The sequence below is a fragment of the Malurus melanocephalus genome, unplaced genomic scaffold, assembly GCF_030028575.1.
Source record: "Malurus melanocephalus ecotype Western Australia unplaced genomic scaffold, MMel_1.1 scaffold_322, whole genome shotgun sequence".
Lineage (NCBI taxonomy): Eukaryota > Metazoa > Chordata > Aves > Passeriformes > Maluridae > Malurus > Malurus melanocephalus.
In genome coordinates this window covers 350040-369750 of record NW_026623554.1, presented here as the reverse complement: position 1 = coordinate 369750, position 19711 = coordinate 350040, and the positions used below count along the sequence as shown (strand labels likewise).

Sequence of the window (19711 nt, the reverse complement as noted above, 5' to 3'; positions counted from 1 at the left end):
TTTGCTCCAGGCTTCCCCTGCAAGCATCTGTGACTTGAACATCATCTTTCATCCAGCTTTTAAAAAGCCTTGATTTTTCTGGCCTCCATCCACACCCCATCCAAGCTGCCAGAGTCTCTCAGCTACACCTCACTGTCCCCATAAACCTTGGTGTGCTTCTCCTCCAGACGTACACTGGTTCAATACTGGTGGCAGTAAACCCCTACCAGCTGCTCCCCATCTACTCACCTGAGCAGATTCGCCTCTACACCAACAAGAAGATTGGTGAGATGCCCCCACACATCTTCGCAATTGCTGACAACTGCTACTTCAACATGCAGCGCAACAACAAGGACCAGTGCTGTATCATCAGGTGAGTTGCTGAGTTTCCAAAKGGGCCTTATCCTGAAAGCAGATGCTGAGCAGATGCAGCAGGGTTGATTTGGAGCAGCTTATCAGATAGWCTCAGACACTGAATGCCTGATTAGATCTTCCATCCACATATTCCCAGTGCAGAGGWGGTCTCTGCAGTCACTCTGTTCATAGTAAAGGTGCTTTATGAATACTTTGGTATTTACCCTTACAACCCAATAGATCTCATATTCATCTTTAATCTCCTCTAAATTTAAACTCAATACTCCTGCAGACATAAAAAATGTAAAGATCTGTACTTTCTGTGCAAGGCAAGCTTGATCCCTGGGCTAGTGGGGTTCACACTCCTGAACAGTGTCTCCATGCATGGCTCTGCTCTGGACCAGTCAGTCTTGGGCACCAAGAAGTGCCTGGTCACAGTTAAAGTTATATTTCCCTTCAGTATCTGTTCCAAATGGTGGTATGAGCCCAATTTGATGTCCTCAGCTTTCCAACACTATCCTATAAATTCTGAACCCACAGACCTTTTTCATTTGAGGCACCCCTTTCCCCAAGGCATGCCTACCCTAAGTTTCATTGAATAAAAAAACATAACTCTGGAACATCCCSTGTGCAGTATTTCAGACACATGAGYCTGAAAAGGCCATTCAGTCAGGCTTATTATGCTGGGCTAAAAAAAAGCATCATGTGGTGCCCAGAGGAGAGTCAATTCAGTGTGCCAGTAGCCTGAAAAGTGAAATTTTTGCAGTTTCSCCATGAGGCCAGGGCTGGGTACTCAACATTAGGAAGGTCTATTCCAATCACTTATTTTGGCTATCCCATGCATCACACAGGCCACAGACTCTCCAAAAGATTTGTGCCCAGTTCCTTCCTCTTGTAGCATCACAAGATAACTGAGGTTATCTTTCAGTGAAGAGAGAAGTTTGAGGAATAACTCTGGCTTCCTGACTCATAAGCTTCTCCTCTCCCACCTGCTCCTTGTAAAATCAAGCCTAGGGGACCTGTGGWTGCCCCTGCTGTTAAAAGACTGTATTTCACAGTCTGCCTTACTTTGGCAGCTGGTGACAAAGATGTCCCATGGGAACAGCTGGACTCTGAGCCACAGGGTCTGGTGATCACACCTGGAAAAGCACTGTCTGAAAGTACATCGTGACCTTATAAAGCTGATTGAATGATGGCATTTGCTGGGGATACCCACACCCAAGCAACAGCTTGGGCCAAATGGAACACAGAGCAAATCTGGATCTTGGCTGGAAGCTGTCTGGTACCATGTCGTTACCATTTATCCCACATCCAGACCTTGGGATGCTGGAAACCCATCCTTAGTGGTCTCATCCTGACTGTCCTAACAGAGGAGACACAGAGACAGCGATCCCCATGGAGACAGAGMGGGGGACATTGGCAGGGATGCAGCATGGCTTTCACTGACCTCCATTCCTGTTGCCTTTGCAGTGGTGAATCCGGAGCAGGGAAGACAGAAAGCACGAAACTGATTCTGCAGTTCCTGGCAGCAATCAGTGGTCAGCACTCCTGGATTGAGCAGCAGGTCCTGGAGGCAAATCCCATCTTGGAAGGTGAGATAATCAGATAATGGAAGAATTCAGTTGCTGGCAAAAATAAAAAACAGATTCAGTAAACACAAAATATAACTAAATATAAATAATTTATGTCACACTTTTGAGTTTCCAAAAAAAGGGTCAAATTCTTTTTAAAAAGTCACAATGCTGTACCTTTTTGATAAAGAAYAGACTCAGATTCTTTCCCTCTGAACTTATTTTTCACAAGATTAATATTCTCTGATTTGAGCTCTCAAATTTTCCTTTAATATTTTTGACAAAAATTGTTGAAAGCAAAGATTTTCAGCTGACCTGAATTGTTTTTGCCAACTATTTTGTTACTTAAAATTCTAAAAAAATGTGGCTTTCCACTTAAAGCAATATTTTTTTCCCAAAAAAATTCCATACAAAATGCTCAATTTTATCTAATTCTCTGTGTAGTGTGTAAAAGTGCTGATCAATACTTCCTTGAGTATCTGATGTTCAATCAAAGCTCTTTTGAAAAATCTCATCACCTCTTCCAGTGCTGGACTTCACACAGAGTACCAATATTCCATCAATGCTACATTCAGCTAACTAATTATTTGCTTTTTTTGGCCATAGTTGCAAAAATCCTATTGCTATTCTTTGATGGTTCTATAAAACATCAGTTTAATAGGACCTGAGCTTCACAGCACCTTGTGCTGGCCACACACAATAGCAAACCCCACCTTTTCTTTCCACGATTGGTGAATGGCAGCAAAATGCAGAAAAGTAAATAGAGGAGGTCAAGAAAGAGCCAGATAACAAGAATCAGCTTGTGGCCTTAATAGGTTCATTGGCAAGCTGTTACTGTAATCAACCCCACTATTTTAATTGGATGTCTGTAAATTAAACAGGTGATCTGACCCTTCTGACCCAACCTGATGCCAGACGGACCTTTTATGATTATGCAGAAAAATCTCATTTTCCATGAAGAATAACATTGGGGTTGTTCTTTAAGGATGGAGGYTTGATCATCCTGGTCTAGTGGGAAGTGTCCCTGCCCTTGGCAGAGGGGTTGGAACTCGATGATTCCAACACAAACCATTCTRTGATTTTTACCTCCACTGCTTGGTAAAAATAATTCTAAAAATCATTCCAATCCTCTAGGAATCAACAGAAATGTGACAGGTATATAGGTCACTATTGAGTATTTACTTAGTCACTGCTAAGATTCAGGGGCGAGAGACTCTAGTTCAGGTGCATGTCCATCACCTGCCAGAAATCCTGGATTATAAATTGCAGGGTTTGCTGTCTTGGGGTACTCATCCATACCCAACAGAGGATGGGCACGGGTACCTTTCTCTGCACAATCTGTTTGCAGGGAGAAGTCTCCCACTGGAGGCTGGCTTAGTTGTATTTCCCTTTTGGACATATTTCCCTTTTCTTTCCCTCTCAGTCATCAAATCACTCTCCAGCAGCTCTGTCATTTCCTGCACAGTGTCACCTTGCATGCTGCAGCCACTCTTCCTTGACTCACTTGTATTTCATCAGCTGCTGCCAAAATCCTGCTGTCCCAACTCTTCTTCCTGGATAAAGTCACAGCATTCCCAAGCTTCCTTCTCTGTGTTCCTCTCTGTATTTCCAAGGACAGTTATCTGATACACATCTTGTCTCCTCACACTGAGATGAAATGGATCCAGTCAAACTTAAGGGAAGGCTTTGGGTCTGCCTTTTACCCTCTCAACCTCACTCTTTTGATTTTATTTTTTTCCCCATGAGACCAAATCCATCATCCTTGCTGCATCAGGTCATCCCTAACCCAACGCAATTCTTCCCCGCAGCTTTTGGGAACGCAAAGACCATCCGTAATGACAACTCCAGCCGATTTGGGAAGTACATCGATATCCACTTCAACAAAAGGGGAGCCATCGAGGGGGCGAAGATTGAGCAGTACCTGCTGGAGAAGTCRCGGGTGTGCAGGCAGGTGAGGTGATTCACCTGCAAGGCACAGGAGCCGCCCTTTGTCGTGCTGTTCTCCTCACAGAGCTKACACTTGCTCTTCTCCTGCAGGCCCAGGACGAGAGGAATTACCACGTGTTCTACTGCATGCTCAGAGGAATGACCATGGAGCAGAAGAAGAAGCTGGGTCTAGGGAAAGCCACAGACTACAACTACCTTGCGATGGTGAGAGAGCAGCTGAACAGAGCTGGGGTGTTGTGGTGAAAGGTTGTTAGCAAGGGAGAAGGAAGAGAGAGGTGCTTCTGCAGCCAAGAGCTGCTTTGCTGGTTATGACCTTCTTGAGTCTTAGCCACAGGGTTTGAGGGATCTCTTTGTCTCACCACCACAAGGCTCATAGTMTTAGTGGAAACCCTTAATCCCTGTGTCTAGACCGGGCTATTTCCACACTTCTGGTGAAGTAGGACACGAGCTTGGATGGGATGGTGTATGGGGCCCACACCACGTGTTTGGAAGTAACCAGGGTGTTAATAAGACTAGTGCTCTTGAGGCAGTAGTGGACGTAGGGGTGTGCTTGCCTGGATGGCACATTCTCTGCAGAATATGGGGCTCAGCTGCCTGTGCTCCAAGTGTCTGACCCAGCCAGCAATCTCCAGCCCCCTCYCTATCCACCAGAGTTGATATCCAGAGGAGCTGCTAGAAGCAGGTGTAATTAAGGCTGTGCATTATCAACGAGGCTGGGACCCAGCTTTCTAACTGGATCAGGGGGAGCCTCCAGCTCTTTTTCCSCATCTCAGAGAGCTTTTTGTCCTCTGCTGATGGCAGTCAGGGTACCRGGGGACAACAGGGTAAGTGCAGGTCACAGGGCTGAGGACTGAATCACAGAATATGCYAAAGGGCAGAGCCGATCCACAAGTTCAGCATTATCCCTTAGAAAAATATTGCTGGGCAAGGGGAAGCCTTGGAGAGCTTAGGATCCACCCTGGAGCTCTCTCGCTTTGCCCCACGCAGTGTGTGACCTGTTTGTGTCCCCAGGGGAACTGCACGACCTGTGATGGCAGAGATGACAGCAAGGAATACGCCAACATCCGCTCWGCTATGAAGGTCCTCATGTTCACTGACACGGAGAACTGGGAGATCTCCAAGCTGCTGGCTGCCATCCTGCACATGGGCAACCTGCAGTATGAAGGTAATAGGACAAAATGCAGGGGCACGGTCTGGTGCACTGCTGCTCGTTATTCTGCGTGCTGACAGGGAGCCAAGCCTAGAGATGCAGGGCTGKGTCCAGAGCACCTGCCACGGTGCCATGCCAGGGACTCAGGTGCTTATTGTGGCAATGTAAGGACCAGGAATGAGGAATAATTCCACCTGCCAGGCTGCAGTGTGCTCCATGGCATCCACATTTTCTGAATATGGCCATGGGCCATTCAGTGGACTCAGGTTTTACAAGAAGAGACTAATGGAGTGTTTGACAGGTGATTGGATGTGCCTCTGTAAAGGTACCAATCAGCTCTGCTGTCTGAAATTACACAGTGATTAAAAAAGCCTGTTTGAAAGACAGAAGCCTAAAGCACTTAGATGCTGGAAACATTTCTACTTTCTTCACTGTCTGGTCTGGCAGAGSAGAGTACAGGTCCTTTGCAGGCAGCAGCAGGACTCCAGCACATGTGGGAACATCTCTCCCTTCTGATGGCCAGATTTTGCTRGGAGATYGCAYAGAGGCAGTGGAGAAAGACCCTTTYCCTCACCCCATCCACCTTGTGCAGAGACACATCCCTTGCTAATGGCTTTCCCTCTGCCTTTCTTTCCCCAGCTCGGACCTATGACAACCTGGATGCCTGCGAGGTTGTTCAGTCAGCATCGCTCATCACTGCTGCAACTTTGCTGGAGGTCAGTGGCTCTGCAGGGCTGTTGTTCCCTTTCTGATTCAATCCCAGGTTTTTGTGGCAAAGCTTTGTCTGAGCCAGCCTCTCCTTCAGCTTTAGGAAACCTGGATAAGCCTTATTGTGCCCTGCACTGGCAGTGTGAAGGTGGATATCTCCATGAGGGCTCAATAGCCAGAGGAGGCCACAAAGATGCTCAGAGGGCTGGAGCACCTCTTCTGTGGAGAGAGGCTGAGACAACTGGAATTGTTCAGTCTGGAGAAGAAAAGGCTCTGGAGACAGTTTAGAGCCTCTTCCAGTACCTAGAGAGGCTACAGGAGAGCTGGAGCAGAAACTTTTGATGAGGAATGATGGAACAAGGGAGAATGGCTTCAGACTGAAAGAGGACAGGTTTAAATTATATACTAAGAAATTACTCACTGTGRGGGTGGTGAGGCATAGGAAGAGGCTGCCCAGGGAATTTGTGGCTGCTCCACTTGTGGAGATGTTCAAGGCCAGATTTGATAGGGCAGCCTGGTCTAGTGGAAGGTGTTTCTGCCTATGGCAGGGGGCTCAGAACTAGATGGTTTTTAAAGGTCCCTTCCAACCCAACTATCCTATGATTCCATGATTCTATTATCTGAACTCCCCTTCATACCAGAGAGAAGCAAATCAGCTGGTAGCGCATCATCCTAAAAAGGACATCCCAAATACCTCAGTCCCTGAAGCAGAGTGTTTCCCTCATTATATAAAGTTCATAACGGTGCTTGAGACAGATCTCATATAAACTCTGTATCTGAAGTGAGATGGCTTTCACTGAAACYATCCATGCAGTGGCTGGAGCATTCTTCAGTGGCCTTCTCAAGAGCTGACAGGGTTCCCTCAGGGACATCATCATCTCATCTCCGTAGGCACTGCTKGTCCCAGAGTGTGATCCACAGCTCTCTGTCCACTTAGGTAGGGGACATTTCCCTGAAGAAATGTGAAAATGGGTCAAGGTGATGCAAAGCTTTAACCAGTGCTGGTAGCATACAGCTTTGCAGGCTTTGCTCTGCTTTCTCATCCTGTCTTCCCAGACCTTATTAACACCTCATGCTAAGCYACAAGAACACTTTCCTTATTAAAATACTGTATCAAAATGTTAATTTTCCTCTSTGAAAATGCCTGTGTCATCATTTGAGGTACCTGCCCTGTACAGCAGCTGTGTTTGGTGTTGTCTCTGTCAGGTTGAGCCTCAGGATGTGATGAACTGCCTTACCAGCCGGACTATAATCACGAGGGGCGAGACCGTCTCCACCCCTCTCAGCATGGAGCAAGCGCTGGATGTGAGGGATGCTTTTGTAAAGGTAAGTCTTAGAGCATTTCCTTATGCCTTCTGTTGATAAGATGAGGAAATCTGCCCCTTCTGAGACTGGAACATCCACTGCACAGGAAAAATGTCTTGTGTGGTGCCTCTGTGAGCTCAGATCAGCAAATGCCCTTGAAATAATGCTCTAACTGGGATGCACAAAGAGTTAAGATGGAAGGAGGCTGGGTGACCTGTTCTGCAAGGGGTTTGTAATCCAGGCTTGAGATTGTCCTTACTCGAAGGGGACCTGCAGAAGGACCCAGCATTCTGAAATGACTTCACCTCAGCTGCAGGAAAGATCCTCAGCTGCTCTAAATCAGAGCAAGTCTATCAACCCCTCTAGCACCTRCACCTGAATTTCAGGATTTGGGAATGTAAGCAGCAGTAAATACAGCTTAACAGCACAGGRCTGGGGACAGAGCAGTCCAGCAGCCATTTGAGCACTTATAACATCACTTGAGGCTTTGGAGTGATAAAGGTCGATGGGATGGCTGTGCATCACTGCTGTGCTGTTTGCAGCCCCATGTAAAATTGTGAGACAAGTACTGGCATGCTTTGGCCAGCTTGGATCCCCTTTTTACCTGTGGGAAATTGGTAGATCAAGCTGGTTTGATAGTTAGCCTGCAAATCCTGACAGTATCTTTTCTAGTGATGATGGTCCTTTGAATTGGGCTCCCCTCTTGGTAGCACTGCTGTAGCTTATAAAATAAAAGTTATCAGTTTAAAACCTGAAGTTCTGGAATTACTGAGGCAGCAATATCTGTTTCATTAAATCAGCAAACTGTTCAGCCAGTGCTGCAACATTTCAGTGAGCACCTTGTCCAACTGAGCAAGATGTTCTTGCAGCGTAACACGGCTCGGCTCTGCTCATCTGTTGAGAGAAATGTGTGGAAACCAAGTAAGGGATTGTCTGGCTTCACCATGAGCCCATAGATTCAAAATTTAGGGCTATCCAAATTTGGGGTTTTGCTCTCAGTTGTCTTTCAGCTAGGTTTTCAGGTCTGTTTTCCTTGATCTACATAATGTTCCTGAGGCTTTAAACCATGCCAAGAGTCTGGCACAAACACTGGCATTGGCCATGCTTTAGGAGAACCTGTGCCATCAGGGGTGAAATGATGACCCAGACTGGCAGGACACACTGYTGAACTGTCTCAGTGAGCTCCATCTTTGGGATGTTGCAGGGAATTTATGGGCGACTTTTTGTGTGGATCGTGGAGAAGATCAATGCTGCTATTTACAGACCTCCTTCCCAGGAACTCAAAAGTATCAGAAGATCCATTGGCCTTCTTGACATCTTCGGCTTTGAGAACTTCACTGTGAACAGGTATGGAGCATGCAAAGGGAGAACCAGGTCYTAACCCTCCTTCACAACCCCAAGCTCAAGGTCTTGCCGCCCTTTCACCTCTTGGCACCCTTTCACCTCTCCTGAACTGAGCTGGACCGGGCTGGACCAAGCCTTCTTCTAGATGAGAGATTTTCAGAGCTAATCACTTTCAGGAGACAGTGTAGCCCCTAAACTGGTTTGGGCCACACAGGTAACATTGTTTTGGGAGAAAAACTGTTTGTCTGAACCAATAAGGAAATTCTAAGCCAACAGCAGCCTTGCTGAGTGGTTGACAAGGTCTGAGAGTAATGCTCCTAGAAAAATTAACTGTGATGGATCTAAAATGGCCTTTTCTTGACCTTCCCTCCACAGTTTTGAGCAGCTTTGCATTAACTTTGCAAAYGAAAACCTGCAGCAGTTCTTTGTGCGCCACGTCTTCAAACTGGAGCAGGAGGAGTACAACCTGGAGAACATCAACTGGCAGCACATTGAGTTCACAGATAACCAGGATGCCTTGGACATGATTGCCATCAAGCCTATGAACATCATCTCCCTCATTGACGAGGAGAGCAAGTTCCCCAAGGTGTGTTCTGGGCTCAGTCTTGCTGCCAGTGACTCTCCTGATTTTATCCCCTTTGCACTTGCACACTGGCACCCCGTGGAAAATCCTCTCAGCCACAAACACACATTCACCAGTGGGCTGCCTATTTATAGTTTTATTGCTCGGTTAAGTTTTCTTCTGTCAGTATCACAAGCATACTAAAACAAATATTTCTTATGGGAACATATACCTGCAAGAGGCTCAAGARTATCTATTGGCAAAGTTTAAGAGAAAATAATGTTAAATATACTCCTTTTGGAGCACTCTTTGGAATATAGCACCACATACCAGTGATATTTAATCAATTTCTGTAATTTCTGCACTTGACATATCCTCTCCAACATATCACTTCCCAAAATAAATACACATTTCACCCAAGACAAAAAATAAATTGTGCTATTGACTGGAAAATGATTTTAATGGGAATAGCCGTGGCTAAATGTCAGGTCTTTTCATGCATGCACAGGGTACAGATGGCACCATGTTAAACAAGCTGAACTCGCAGCACAAGCTTAACACCAACTACATTCCTCCGAAGAATAACTATGAAACCCAGTTTGGCATTAACCATTTTGCTGGAATTGTTTACTACGAAACAAAAGGTATGGGACAGCAGGGGATGAGGGGATGTTCATGGGAAGACTGCTGCTGCTGTGTTGGAGCAGGGCAGGGTGGCAGTCCATAGTAGTGTCAGTATATTTCTTTTCTGGCTGCAATGACTTGACCCTCCAGCTGTGCCCCTGAGCTGCAGARTTTGGTGCTGTTTCATTTGTGTGTGCCTGTGACAGAATGGCAGTGCTTTGCACTGCTGCATCTTCAATCCAGTCTGAAGATGTGCCTCTGTCTTCCTTCTCATGGTCCCTCTCTCATTCTGCCCACTCATTATTCCCATTATCTCAGCAAGAACATCCAGTAATCCAACAACCCAGAAGCTGCTTGCAGCTCACMTGCTGCCTATGTTGCACTGTGTCATCTATGTGTTGTCCCATTATTTCTCTAGGTTTCTTGGAGAAAAACAGGGACACGCTGCATGGAGACATCATTCAGCTGGTGCATTCCTCAAAAAACAAATTCATCAAGCAGATCTTCCAAGCAGATGTGGCGATGGTAATGCAGGCGGTAGAAGATCTTTACTCACGAGAAGGGGTGTTCCTGGAAGGGGTGGAAGATAGGGGTGGAAGATTTGCAGMGTCATATTGTTCTGATGCTCTTTGGGGTGTTTCAAACCTGTCAGTGGGAGTCAGCCATCAGAAAGTGTTAATGCAGTGTCATGGGTGCATCTGCACTCACGCCCCCAGTTCACTGCATTTGGTTCATTTAATCTTCTTTGTGCCTTGATTGCCCCTCCTGAATTGTGTAGGGATTGGAACAATTAGGTTTTCTCTTGGAGAAATCCAAGAGAAAAAGAACTGTGCCTTCCAATTGGGTTATCCAGATGTGTGTATAATAGAATGAGAAGTAAATTAACAGAGGGCAGGTTTAGGTTAGGTATGAGGAAGAAATTCTTTCCTGTGAGGGTGGTGAGACACTGGCAATGGTTGCCCAGAGAAGCTGTGGATACCCCATCCCTGGAAGTGGTGTTCAAGTGTTCAAGCAATCTGGTCTAGTGGAAGGTGTCCCTGYCCATGGCAGGGGGTTGGAACTACRTGATCTTAAAGGTCTCTTCAAACCCAAACCTGTCTAGGACTCCAAGTGAAAAACAAATCCTGTTGAGCAGAAGAGAACAAAGGGACAATCTCACCGAACCTTAAGCACAGAACAGGACTTGCAGTGATCAGTTGTGTTTTACAACAGCAGAGAGAGAATACCAGTTATGAAAGCTGAACTTTAAAGCTTCCCTTTCCACATCCCAGTCCTCCAGGAGGTTATGTTCTTAGTCCATGCTCAGCGTGAGAGAAGACTGTGTGCCCTGAAGCTTTAGACAAAGACGCAGTTATTACTTTAACCCTTTCCAYCCCACTTGAGCATTTATTACTGGGATACCAGCTTAAATGCTGAGGTTAGTTACCATTTCACCATTATTGGCACAAATGTATCATGTTTTCTTGAGTAAGTTGAAAATCTAAACCTCCCCACTCAGCCTTGCTCCCAAAATTAAAGTAGAAAGTGTTTTAAAATATCAGTCTTGCAGAATCCAAAAGTCCATATGGATCAGTCACTATGGCCAAATCCCCCAGTCTTTACTTAGGCAAAACCATGGGACTGCAGAGGGTGTGGGGAAAACATTTTTCAAAGCAAACAAATTTTTTGGCAGTCGGAGTCCCACTTCCAAATGCCAGCCAATGCCACTGATGGACCAAGGGACTTAGGGACTTTCAGGAGTGCCAAATTTTAAGTGCTGAATTCCTTTAATTGCTGAGGGAGGGAAATACTTGCATTCCCAAGACATTTCTTTAAATATGCTACGTGCTYTTTTGCAAGCCTTCTTTGTAACCTTTAGCCATTCAGTTTTGCTCCTGCTGAAACTGATGATCATTATCCTTTTGACTTCATTAGGAATAAGAGAACATTTATCAACCCCAATTAAGGTACCAATTGGCACGACACTCCTGGTGGGTTCAGAGCTATCCTCACACATGGATACTCCTGTTGAAGTAGACACTAACTCCCTTAGCATCAGTGCTGCCGCTTACTTTGCTTTTTATTGCTCACTCCTTGCTGCTTTTAATTTTTGGTGCAAGCTTTGCARTTMACCTTGGAAGTGATTTCTTTCTTCTTTGAGCAGAGCAGAAATGCGCTCTGGGGAATCCATGAGAGTTTTTGCAGTCACATAAGCTTTCTCACAGGAACACCTACCAAAGCATCTTTAAAAGATGCTGGAAGTATRTAATACCAAAGTTGAGATGTCTGCCTGGATGTCATCTAGGACCTGAGCACCAAAATCTTTGAAAGCACCAGAACATTTGTTTCTTAATATAAACAGTTTGGGGTTTTTTAATAGTTTTGCTGGACATCTTCAGAATCTGTCCCAAGTGGTGGTCTCTGTGCTTTGATACTTCAGTGATGTCTGGTTTTCTTTTTTGAATGAGAGATTTTTAGCCTAACTGCTTTGGAACTGGAAGAGCAGCCAACATTGTGTACCAGCTCCCCTTGTCATGCACAGTGTCATTGTGAACCTGGAGAGAACTTACTCCCTGACCATCACCACACAAAAATTCTCAAACAGGATCCAACATGGGACTGAGATACCTTTGCCATTGCTTTCCACTAAAGTTCAGTTATGTTTGCGCCCCCTTTCTTAGAACATGTGCCCTAGAAAAAGGAGCAAGTGAGCCTGGGTCACGGAAATTGACTGCATGTCACAAAGATGTGTGGTGAAGTGTCCTTGCAATGTCTCGGAACTGTGCATGCCTTCCCTGAGCATCAGTGARGCAATCTGTGCAGGAACTTTCCAGAGACACTCAGGCTTGGTCGATCAAACCCAACATCTTCCCTTAAAAAAAGACAAGTGACTGCTCTGCTAAGGGCTATATCAAATCATGAGGCATTTTGCTCAATGCCTTACAAACTCTGTTCATCAGGAGCTTATTGATGAGTTTTTAGAGTTTTGTGAGTCGGTGAAAAGTAAGTCCTCATCTCCTTACATTCAGTCTTTACATTCATGATGTCCTTATATTCCAGAAACTTGAGAAAGCCACAGATAGAGAAATCTGAAAACTAGTTGAGAGTTTGTATTTGAATATTGTACTAACTGTTTGGTGCCTGAAAAACCTAATATTTGTGCACATCAAAGCCGTGTGGTGAACTGGGTATTCCTGGAGCACTGGGTATTCCTGGAGCATATGGGACTGTGAAGTCTCACTTTTGCATGGCCATCACAGAGGTTTATCTGCATGTGTTTGCTGAACAGAAACGTTGCTTTGAGTGGTGCCAGGTGAAATTACGGATTGAGTGAGACTTGTACACTGTTCCTATAAGGAATCAGCTGCTATAGTTATGATCTGCCAGCACTGCTTGCTCAAGGARCAGGTAGAAGGAGCAGTGGAGAATGGAACCCTGTAAAGGGAAAAAGAAAAAGGAATTTGGGGAAACGCTCCCCTTGGCAGAAGTTTAAATTTTACCAAAGATATCTGATTTTAGGGAGGGAGGAGGGGGGATATCTTTAGAATTTCTGTAAAAATTTGTTTTGTCCCTGGCACCTTCCCATCCACTGTGTATTGAGAGCAGAGATGTGTGAGGAAGAAGAGTGGGAATGGCTGAAATTGGATGGATAATGAGTAAGGTTAAAAAATGTACAAAATTTGTTTCTAAAAAGCAAGAGCTGGACACTTGCAGTTCCCTCAGCTTCTGAGAAGTGAACATAAAGACAAGGGGGAAAAGCCAGGAGAGGGTTAGACAAAAATCTAACAATTAATGCACTTTGTTCATGAGATATATTGCAGCTTTACCTCCAAGACTAAAAATGTCAGGCTCCCATTTCAGTTATTCCTTCTTTTCACTGTTTGCTCTTCTCTGTCTCTGTTTTGTGTTTTGTTTTGTTTTTTACCTGTGCTTCGTGTAGTTTCTCTGTGGCTATGCATCCAGCACAATTGGCCAGGCGCCCTCGCCCACACCCACACCAAAGGTAAACCGAATACATGAGTTCCTCTGTTGTATACTCACCTCTCCTTGACAAGGATTGTGCTTTACTCTTGTTGGTTTATTCCTCTTCCTGCACTATCTATAGAGGATCCATTTCAAGTGACCAATGTGATGGAGAGYATTTTTACAGCTTGTTGAATAGGTACAGGTGTATGACTGTGTCACTTYATTCTGGGGTTCAACTCAGAAGGACTTTATAATGATGAGAATATGGTTTGGATAAAATCAGAACCAGGCTGAGCCAAAGTTTTGAGGATTTTTTTTTTCTGATGTTTTAATCATTTTAAATAACTTTAGATGGATCATCTGGRATTTGGCTGTTGTTTACCATGTTGTCACCATTGGCTTCAGTGGGACATTACTCCACCAAACAAATGCAAATCTGGTCCACTTTTGCTTTTTTTTTGAGGCAAAACAGATCACATGCAAAAAGAGACTCCTGGATTGCATTTCTGGGTTGTTTGGAAATGTCATCATTTTTAGAGGTGGAGGTTAGTCTTGTTTAGAGAAACCTCAGATCTAACCCTTCAAAGACAAGATAATAYGAAATTTTGTCATGATCATCAAAACAAGCTTTTGGCACCTTTTTTTAGGTCTTTTCTGTTGCACCTTACCTGCTGACTGGTTCTGATAGCTTCCCAAACCTTGCTTGCTAGATATTTGGCCATAARGTACATATTGTGTGCTTAAGATTTTATGATATAAGCTTTGTGACTTGGCTCACAATTCCACAACCCYTTGATAGCCAGAGGATTAGCCCAACTTTCAAAATTCMAATCTTGCATGGGGCTGAATKTCATCCCTTCTTGCTTCTGCAGTAYCTTGGATGTTTGGATTTGGAATTCCAATGAGGAGGGTCTGACCCAAAATGACTGAAAGCCATTCATCCCAGAGGTGGACTCCTTTCTCTCTGTATCACAGTTAAAACTGTTTGAATTGGAGCACATCATTGGGCCTTGCTCTAGAGTTGAAGCAAAAATAATAGTGCTTCCTGAGTTAGGATACAAGAGAGCTGGAAAGGGATTTTTGACAAGGGCATTGAGTGACAGGACAGGGGAAAGGGCTTTAAACTGAAAGAGAAAAGGTTTAGATGAGTTATTAGGAAGAAATATTTCCCTGTGGGCACGGTGAGGCACTGGCACAGGGTACCTGGAGCAGCTGTGGCTGCCCCGTCCCTGGAAGTGTTTGAGGCCAGGCTGGATGGGGCTCTGAGCAACCTGGTCTAGTGGAAGGTGTCCCCACAACAGAGGGGTTGGAACTGGATGAACTTTAAGATCCCTTTCAACCAAAACCATTAATGCTTCCATGATTCTATGGTGGGATTAAATCCARGAGAGAAATGTACAAAATCTGTCAGAAATGTTTAGGCCAGTTTATTTCCTCTGAAGATGTCAACAGGAGATACAGGGAAATGGGAGTTTCGTTGTTATCACTGTTGATCTTACAACTAAGCCTTGTGTTTTATAGGTTTTCTAATGAATAATTGTTTGTAGTTGTTAGACACTGAGGTAAGGGTGGAACAGTGAAGATAAAAAAGGTTTTACAAATATATATATATATACATATATGTATATATAGTGATACATGGCATTGTTATGTAGCCCATGTCAACTTTGCATCAGAAGGCACTTTCCAGACTKCACAGCCTTTAGGAGAGAGACTGTCTCTTCACTATATGACATTGCAGAATGAGGTGGCCTCAGCTTTCAGTGGTCATCTGAAGACCATCCCACTGACATTTCATATAAAAACATAGCAAACAAAATGCATGTTTTTCTCAGAAACTGTATGTCACATTGGCATGGCCCAATTTAGTGACCTTTTAATCCTAAAGAGATGGGAGGATGGTCCTTTGTCCAGAACCTTTCCCCAAACTATTGCTATGGTACATGCTTTGCTCTCCTTCCCTAACTCTCCTCACGTATTTCATTTTTCTGCAATTCCACTGCAGCAGGTTGCCTTCTCCTGATGGTGTTTCTGGTGCACCAGCAGCCTTCTCCTTMAAGGGGAGAAAGTGCAGAGGGACAGAAGGAATAACTTCTAGCATTTCTGGCTCAGTGACATTTCCTGTCAGTCTCCTTGCCTTTTGTCTTGRTGTTACTGCCAACAGCCATGAATGTGTTTGCACCTCCAAAGTTCAGACTGGCTTGGGATGGGAGAACGAAGTGGGATTGAAGCATGTCCAGGTGTCACGCTGCTCTTCATGTCATTCTAAACTCTCTTCTGCATGGTCTTTCTCTGGTAAAACATCTGATTCTCTTCTTTTTCTTGTTTTTCTCTTCTGGTTTTTGGGTTTCTTCCTCCTGTGATGTTGAGCACAGGCTGAGTGCCCCATTCTGGGGTACAGCACCACAATCCTGCTCATCCTTCTCCATGGCACACAGGTCTCATCCTCCCTTCTACTGCACTTTGTATGGACACAAGTGAAGAGAGAGTCTGAGTTCCAAAGATGCTGCAGTCTCAGAGTTTGAAAGCTAAGATGTATCAGGCCAGGGAAAAGCAGAATGTATCATCCCTTTCTCCATCAGGCTATGGGGACTGGGTCTAGGTTTAGCAAAAAAAAACAAAATAAAACCTTCTCTTCTGCAATAAATCCTGTATTTTCAGTGCCTTGCTGGGCTGTGTTGACAGGCTGCTCCACTCTTTTTATGGGGTCATTTTGTTGAARTAAGGGAAGAGGTGTCATTCTCCAAGCTGGTATTGAGGTGGGGCAGAAGGAACCACAACTCCTTGAGTGATGTCACACATCCCAGAAGGATGAAGCTGATGCTAAATGCTTGTCAGAGTATTCACTGTGTATCTGAGAGCCCAAATAGAGCTGACAGGGCCACCACTGAGAGGGGTCTGTGCACAAATGACRGGCCCTGGAATGTCATCCCTGAATGGGATGATGTGGTCTTGACAGGGGGAGGCCAGACTGCTCTGACTATTTGGACAGGAAGACAAGCTGCTYTCTGGTCATTGCCCCTTCCTTCCAMCCCCTCGCAGCAAAAAGCTSTCAGATGTAAGGATGGAGATGGCACCACTGCTTTTTGCCAGATCTGGATGCATGCAGGAAAGAAATGCAAGGCACCAGCAAGCTCTAGAAGCATTTCTTGCTGTCTGGGAGCAAACTACTCATGCATTCCCTTATGGACCTTGTACAAAGTTTTGCTCACTTCCTAATACCATGGCTTAAAAATGATCTCTCCCAGCCAAGGCCCAATCGATGAAAATTTGGCTAACACACAATTATTTCTGACTGCCAGCCCCGCTCCTGCATCTTTTGCTGCTTCTAACCCCTGCGGCTGTTCTTCCACATCTCACAGAGGTGACCTCTTGTGCATAATTAGCAAAGTGATAAGAAAACATTCATCCAAGCCTTTCAAACCAGGATTCTTGCTGAAACAGCCTTTTCCCAAGAAAATCTGTGACAAAATATGAGAGTCAGACTCTACAGTGCTCTGCAGGTAGCAGCTGCATGCATTWATTACTCTAGATTTGTTAGCAGTTTTTCCTTCAGGGGAAGATTTTGCTGGGAGAGATCTCTGGCAGCCCCTCCCTGCTGTTCTAGACAAGCAGGCCAGGTTTTTGTGGTGTTTGCATGAGCTGGGTTTTCTCTTGTTGGAATTCCATGATGTTTTTGTGTTTGTCTTGATTGGGTTTGTTTCAACATCACATCCAACCTGAGTTGTGTAAACTCCCTGTTCATGGCAAAGGGATTGGAGTAGAGGGAATTTATAATCCCAGACATTTCTGTGATTCTATGGAATTCCTCAGTTTTGAGGGTGGAAATGTTGAAGGTTATTACTGCTATATGATGAAGCATGTGTAAAGATTTTAGCAAAAGTAGAAATAAACATGGCAACAAAAATATGCAAATAAACRTTGCAATACATGGCAGCAAGGCCAGTGCAGATGAGGATTTTGTGATTCCACATGTGGCCTGACCACCTGCAAAACAGAGGATGTTTGGAGGAAAAAATGCATTAAAATCCTGCTGGAATGCTCCCTTTCAAAGTTCCCAGGCCATCACATCATGTCCCAGGTCATGTCACAGTTCACCCTGTTTTTAATTCAGAGGGAGTTGCATCCTGGTGGCCAACTCTTCCTCCAGCCCTCCCACATCACCTGCTGCCCTACAAAGGCTCCCTGAACACCAGACCTCACTAGACACACAGCACCACTGTGACTGATGTGTAATGAGCTCAGGTAATGGCTGCTGGGACATGAAATGAGCTAAGGACTTCATTTGGAGGAGGTTTAACAAGGTTTTCCCTGAGAAGGGAGAAGAGACTATTTAAGGAAACATATATGTTCTCATTTAGAAACACTTGCCCCAAAACAGAGATTGGATTATTAATGTAACCAAGGGAACTAAACCAAGGAAAAAAAAAAACAAATCATCCTGAATTCACCTTAAATACTCACCTTATTTAGTCTAGTTAATAGTCTTTTCCATAAGTAACTAAAATCTCTGGTAGTACAGGCTGAGGAATCTCAGCAGAAGTTTATAAACTGTTGCAGTCACCCTGCAGCAAGCATTCCCTGGATTATTTTTTGCCCTAAATAGGTCTCTGGTCCTGTTCCAGAGAGCAGGAGGAGCTCAGCCTGACATGAGGAACCATGATTGAGGGTTTGGCATGCCCATGCTGCAGAGCATGGGGATGGGGAAGCCCATGCTGCTCCTGTGAGCATCCCTGGGCAGGTGCATCGCCCCAAGCTGTAATACAGAGAATTCTGATAGCCCAGAAGAGGCTGTTTGCTCTTATGGGCAGAATTCCTCATGGTTCTGCATAGGGAAGATGGGCTTTCCAGTCACATGGGAAGGTTCAAGCAGGAGGAATTAAATCATGGCACCTTTCCTGCCTGCATAGAGCTGTATGGAGGAGGCTGCCAGAGCCCACCACTGCAAGTTTGCAAGCTCTGCCCTTCCCCTCTCCTGCCACAATTTCCAGCCACCTCAGGCCCCACTCCCCACTCCAGCCTGGGCTGTTGCAGGAGGTTCCTGGGGACGTGGCCAGAGGGGAAAGGCACTGTTATCCTTTCATTTCCTGAGCGCACTCCRCTGGGGTTTTGCAGGGAGCAGAGACGAGGAAGCGCTCACCGACACTCAGCAGCCAGTTCAAGCGCTCCCTGGAGCTGTTGATGAGGACTCTCAGCGTGTGCCAGCCCTTTTTTGTCCGCTGCATCAAGCCCAATGAGTACAAGAAGCCCATGGTAAGTCCTGCTTTCCTCTCCTGGTTGCTTTTTGCACAGGACTCCCTATGGTGTCATTYTGTCCTGGAGTTACTGGCAAAACTCCTTTGGGCATCAGTGCAGTCAGGATTGACCCTGCACGCTTAGAAAACCAACCCTCAGCCTGTTGTGCAAGTGACAGAGTCATGAAAGGGTTGGCAAAATCAGGCACTTCCTTTGCACTCCAACAGCACCCCAAAGCCTTTTGCAGGGGGGGCCCTCCTGATCCTGCATTTCTTCCCAAGGACAATCTCAAGGAATTCACCCTGCAGCCCTTTATCCTATAGGAAATGCTTCTCCGTTTCCACGGGGGGTAGGCACCTTCCTGCCAGAGACTTGAGCTGAGCCATGGGTTTAGTTCTATAGCAGAATTTAGTGCTTTCTAAAATTCATCTTCCTGTGGCTGTTTTCCTGAAAATCTTTGCTCCCAATAGATCTCCCTCATTTTAAATCCTGTTTGATCCTTTCCACTGTTTTGGGGGTTTTTTCCCAACAATTGCAAAAGCGTGGTTCTACAAGCAGAGGAATAAAGAGGCAAATAACACAGAGAAAATGTGAGAGGAGCTATTTTGCTCCAATTCACAGTGATTTGCTTCCAAAGCAATGAACACTATGGGGGCAAAATTTTACAAACAAAAGAAAAGGAAGAAGAGAACTGAAAATCCCCCTAACCACAAACTGCTCATGGACGGGAGTCTTGATTTTTGCAGCAGAAGGCAGGAATGAGGTGGGTGCTGCATGMCCTGATCCCACTCTCAGCACCTTGCAGGATCAGACACTGATGCTGTGAGCAATCACTGTCACCTGCTCACCAGATTTAATAGTGACAGTGCTTGGAGAAGAAGAGCTTTATTTGATAAAGTTCATCTGGCCAGCACTGGGGCTTTATCTATAGTCAGTGTCTGTTAGCAACTCAGCTAAGTGCAAAAAAGCATAAAATACTGAATTTCA

The 19711-nt window shown here is 45.1% G+C and overlaps 1 protein-coding gene across 2 annotated transcripts in view; it reads left to right on the top strand.

Annotated features, from left to right (window-relative positions):
* The window catches only part of MYO7A (myosin VIIA), a 96494-nt gene that overhangs the window by 44869 nt on the left and 31914 nt on the right, over window positions 1–19711 (top strand). Inside the window, exons 5-17 of one of the 2 annotated variants that reach the window (XM_057377723.1) lie at window positions 168–352; window positions 1804–1925; window positions 3713–3855; window positions 3942–4055; window positions 4863–5016; window positions 5641–5717; window positions 6916–7035; window positions 8219–8361; window positions 8734–8944; window positions 9429–9564; window positions 9963–10069; window positions 13464–13526; window positions 18605–18742. In XM_057377723.1, coding sequence (XP_057233706.1) covers window positions 168–352; window positions 1804–1925; window positions 3713–3855; window positions 3942–4055; window positions 4863–5016; window positions 5641–5717; window positions 6916–7035; window positions 8219–8361; window positions 8734–8944; window positions 9429–9564; window positions 9963–10069; window positions 13464–13526; window positions 18605–18742 — 1713 coding nt within the window. The remainder of the gene's footprint in view (window positions 1–167; window positions 353–1803; window positions 1926–3712; window positions 3856–3941; window positions 4056–4862; window positions 5017–5640; window positions 5718–6915; window positions 7036–8218; window positions 8362–8733; window positions 8945–9428; window positions 9565–9962; window positions 10070–13463; window positions 13527–18604; window positions 18743–19711) is intronic. The other variant, XM_057377724.1, reaches the window with a different exon arrangement.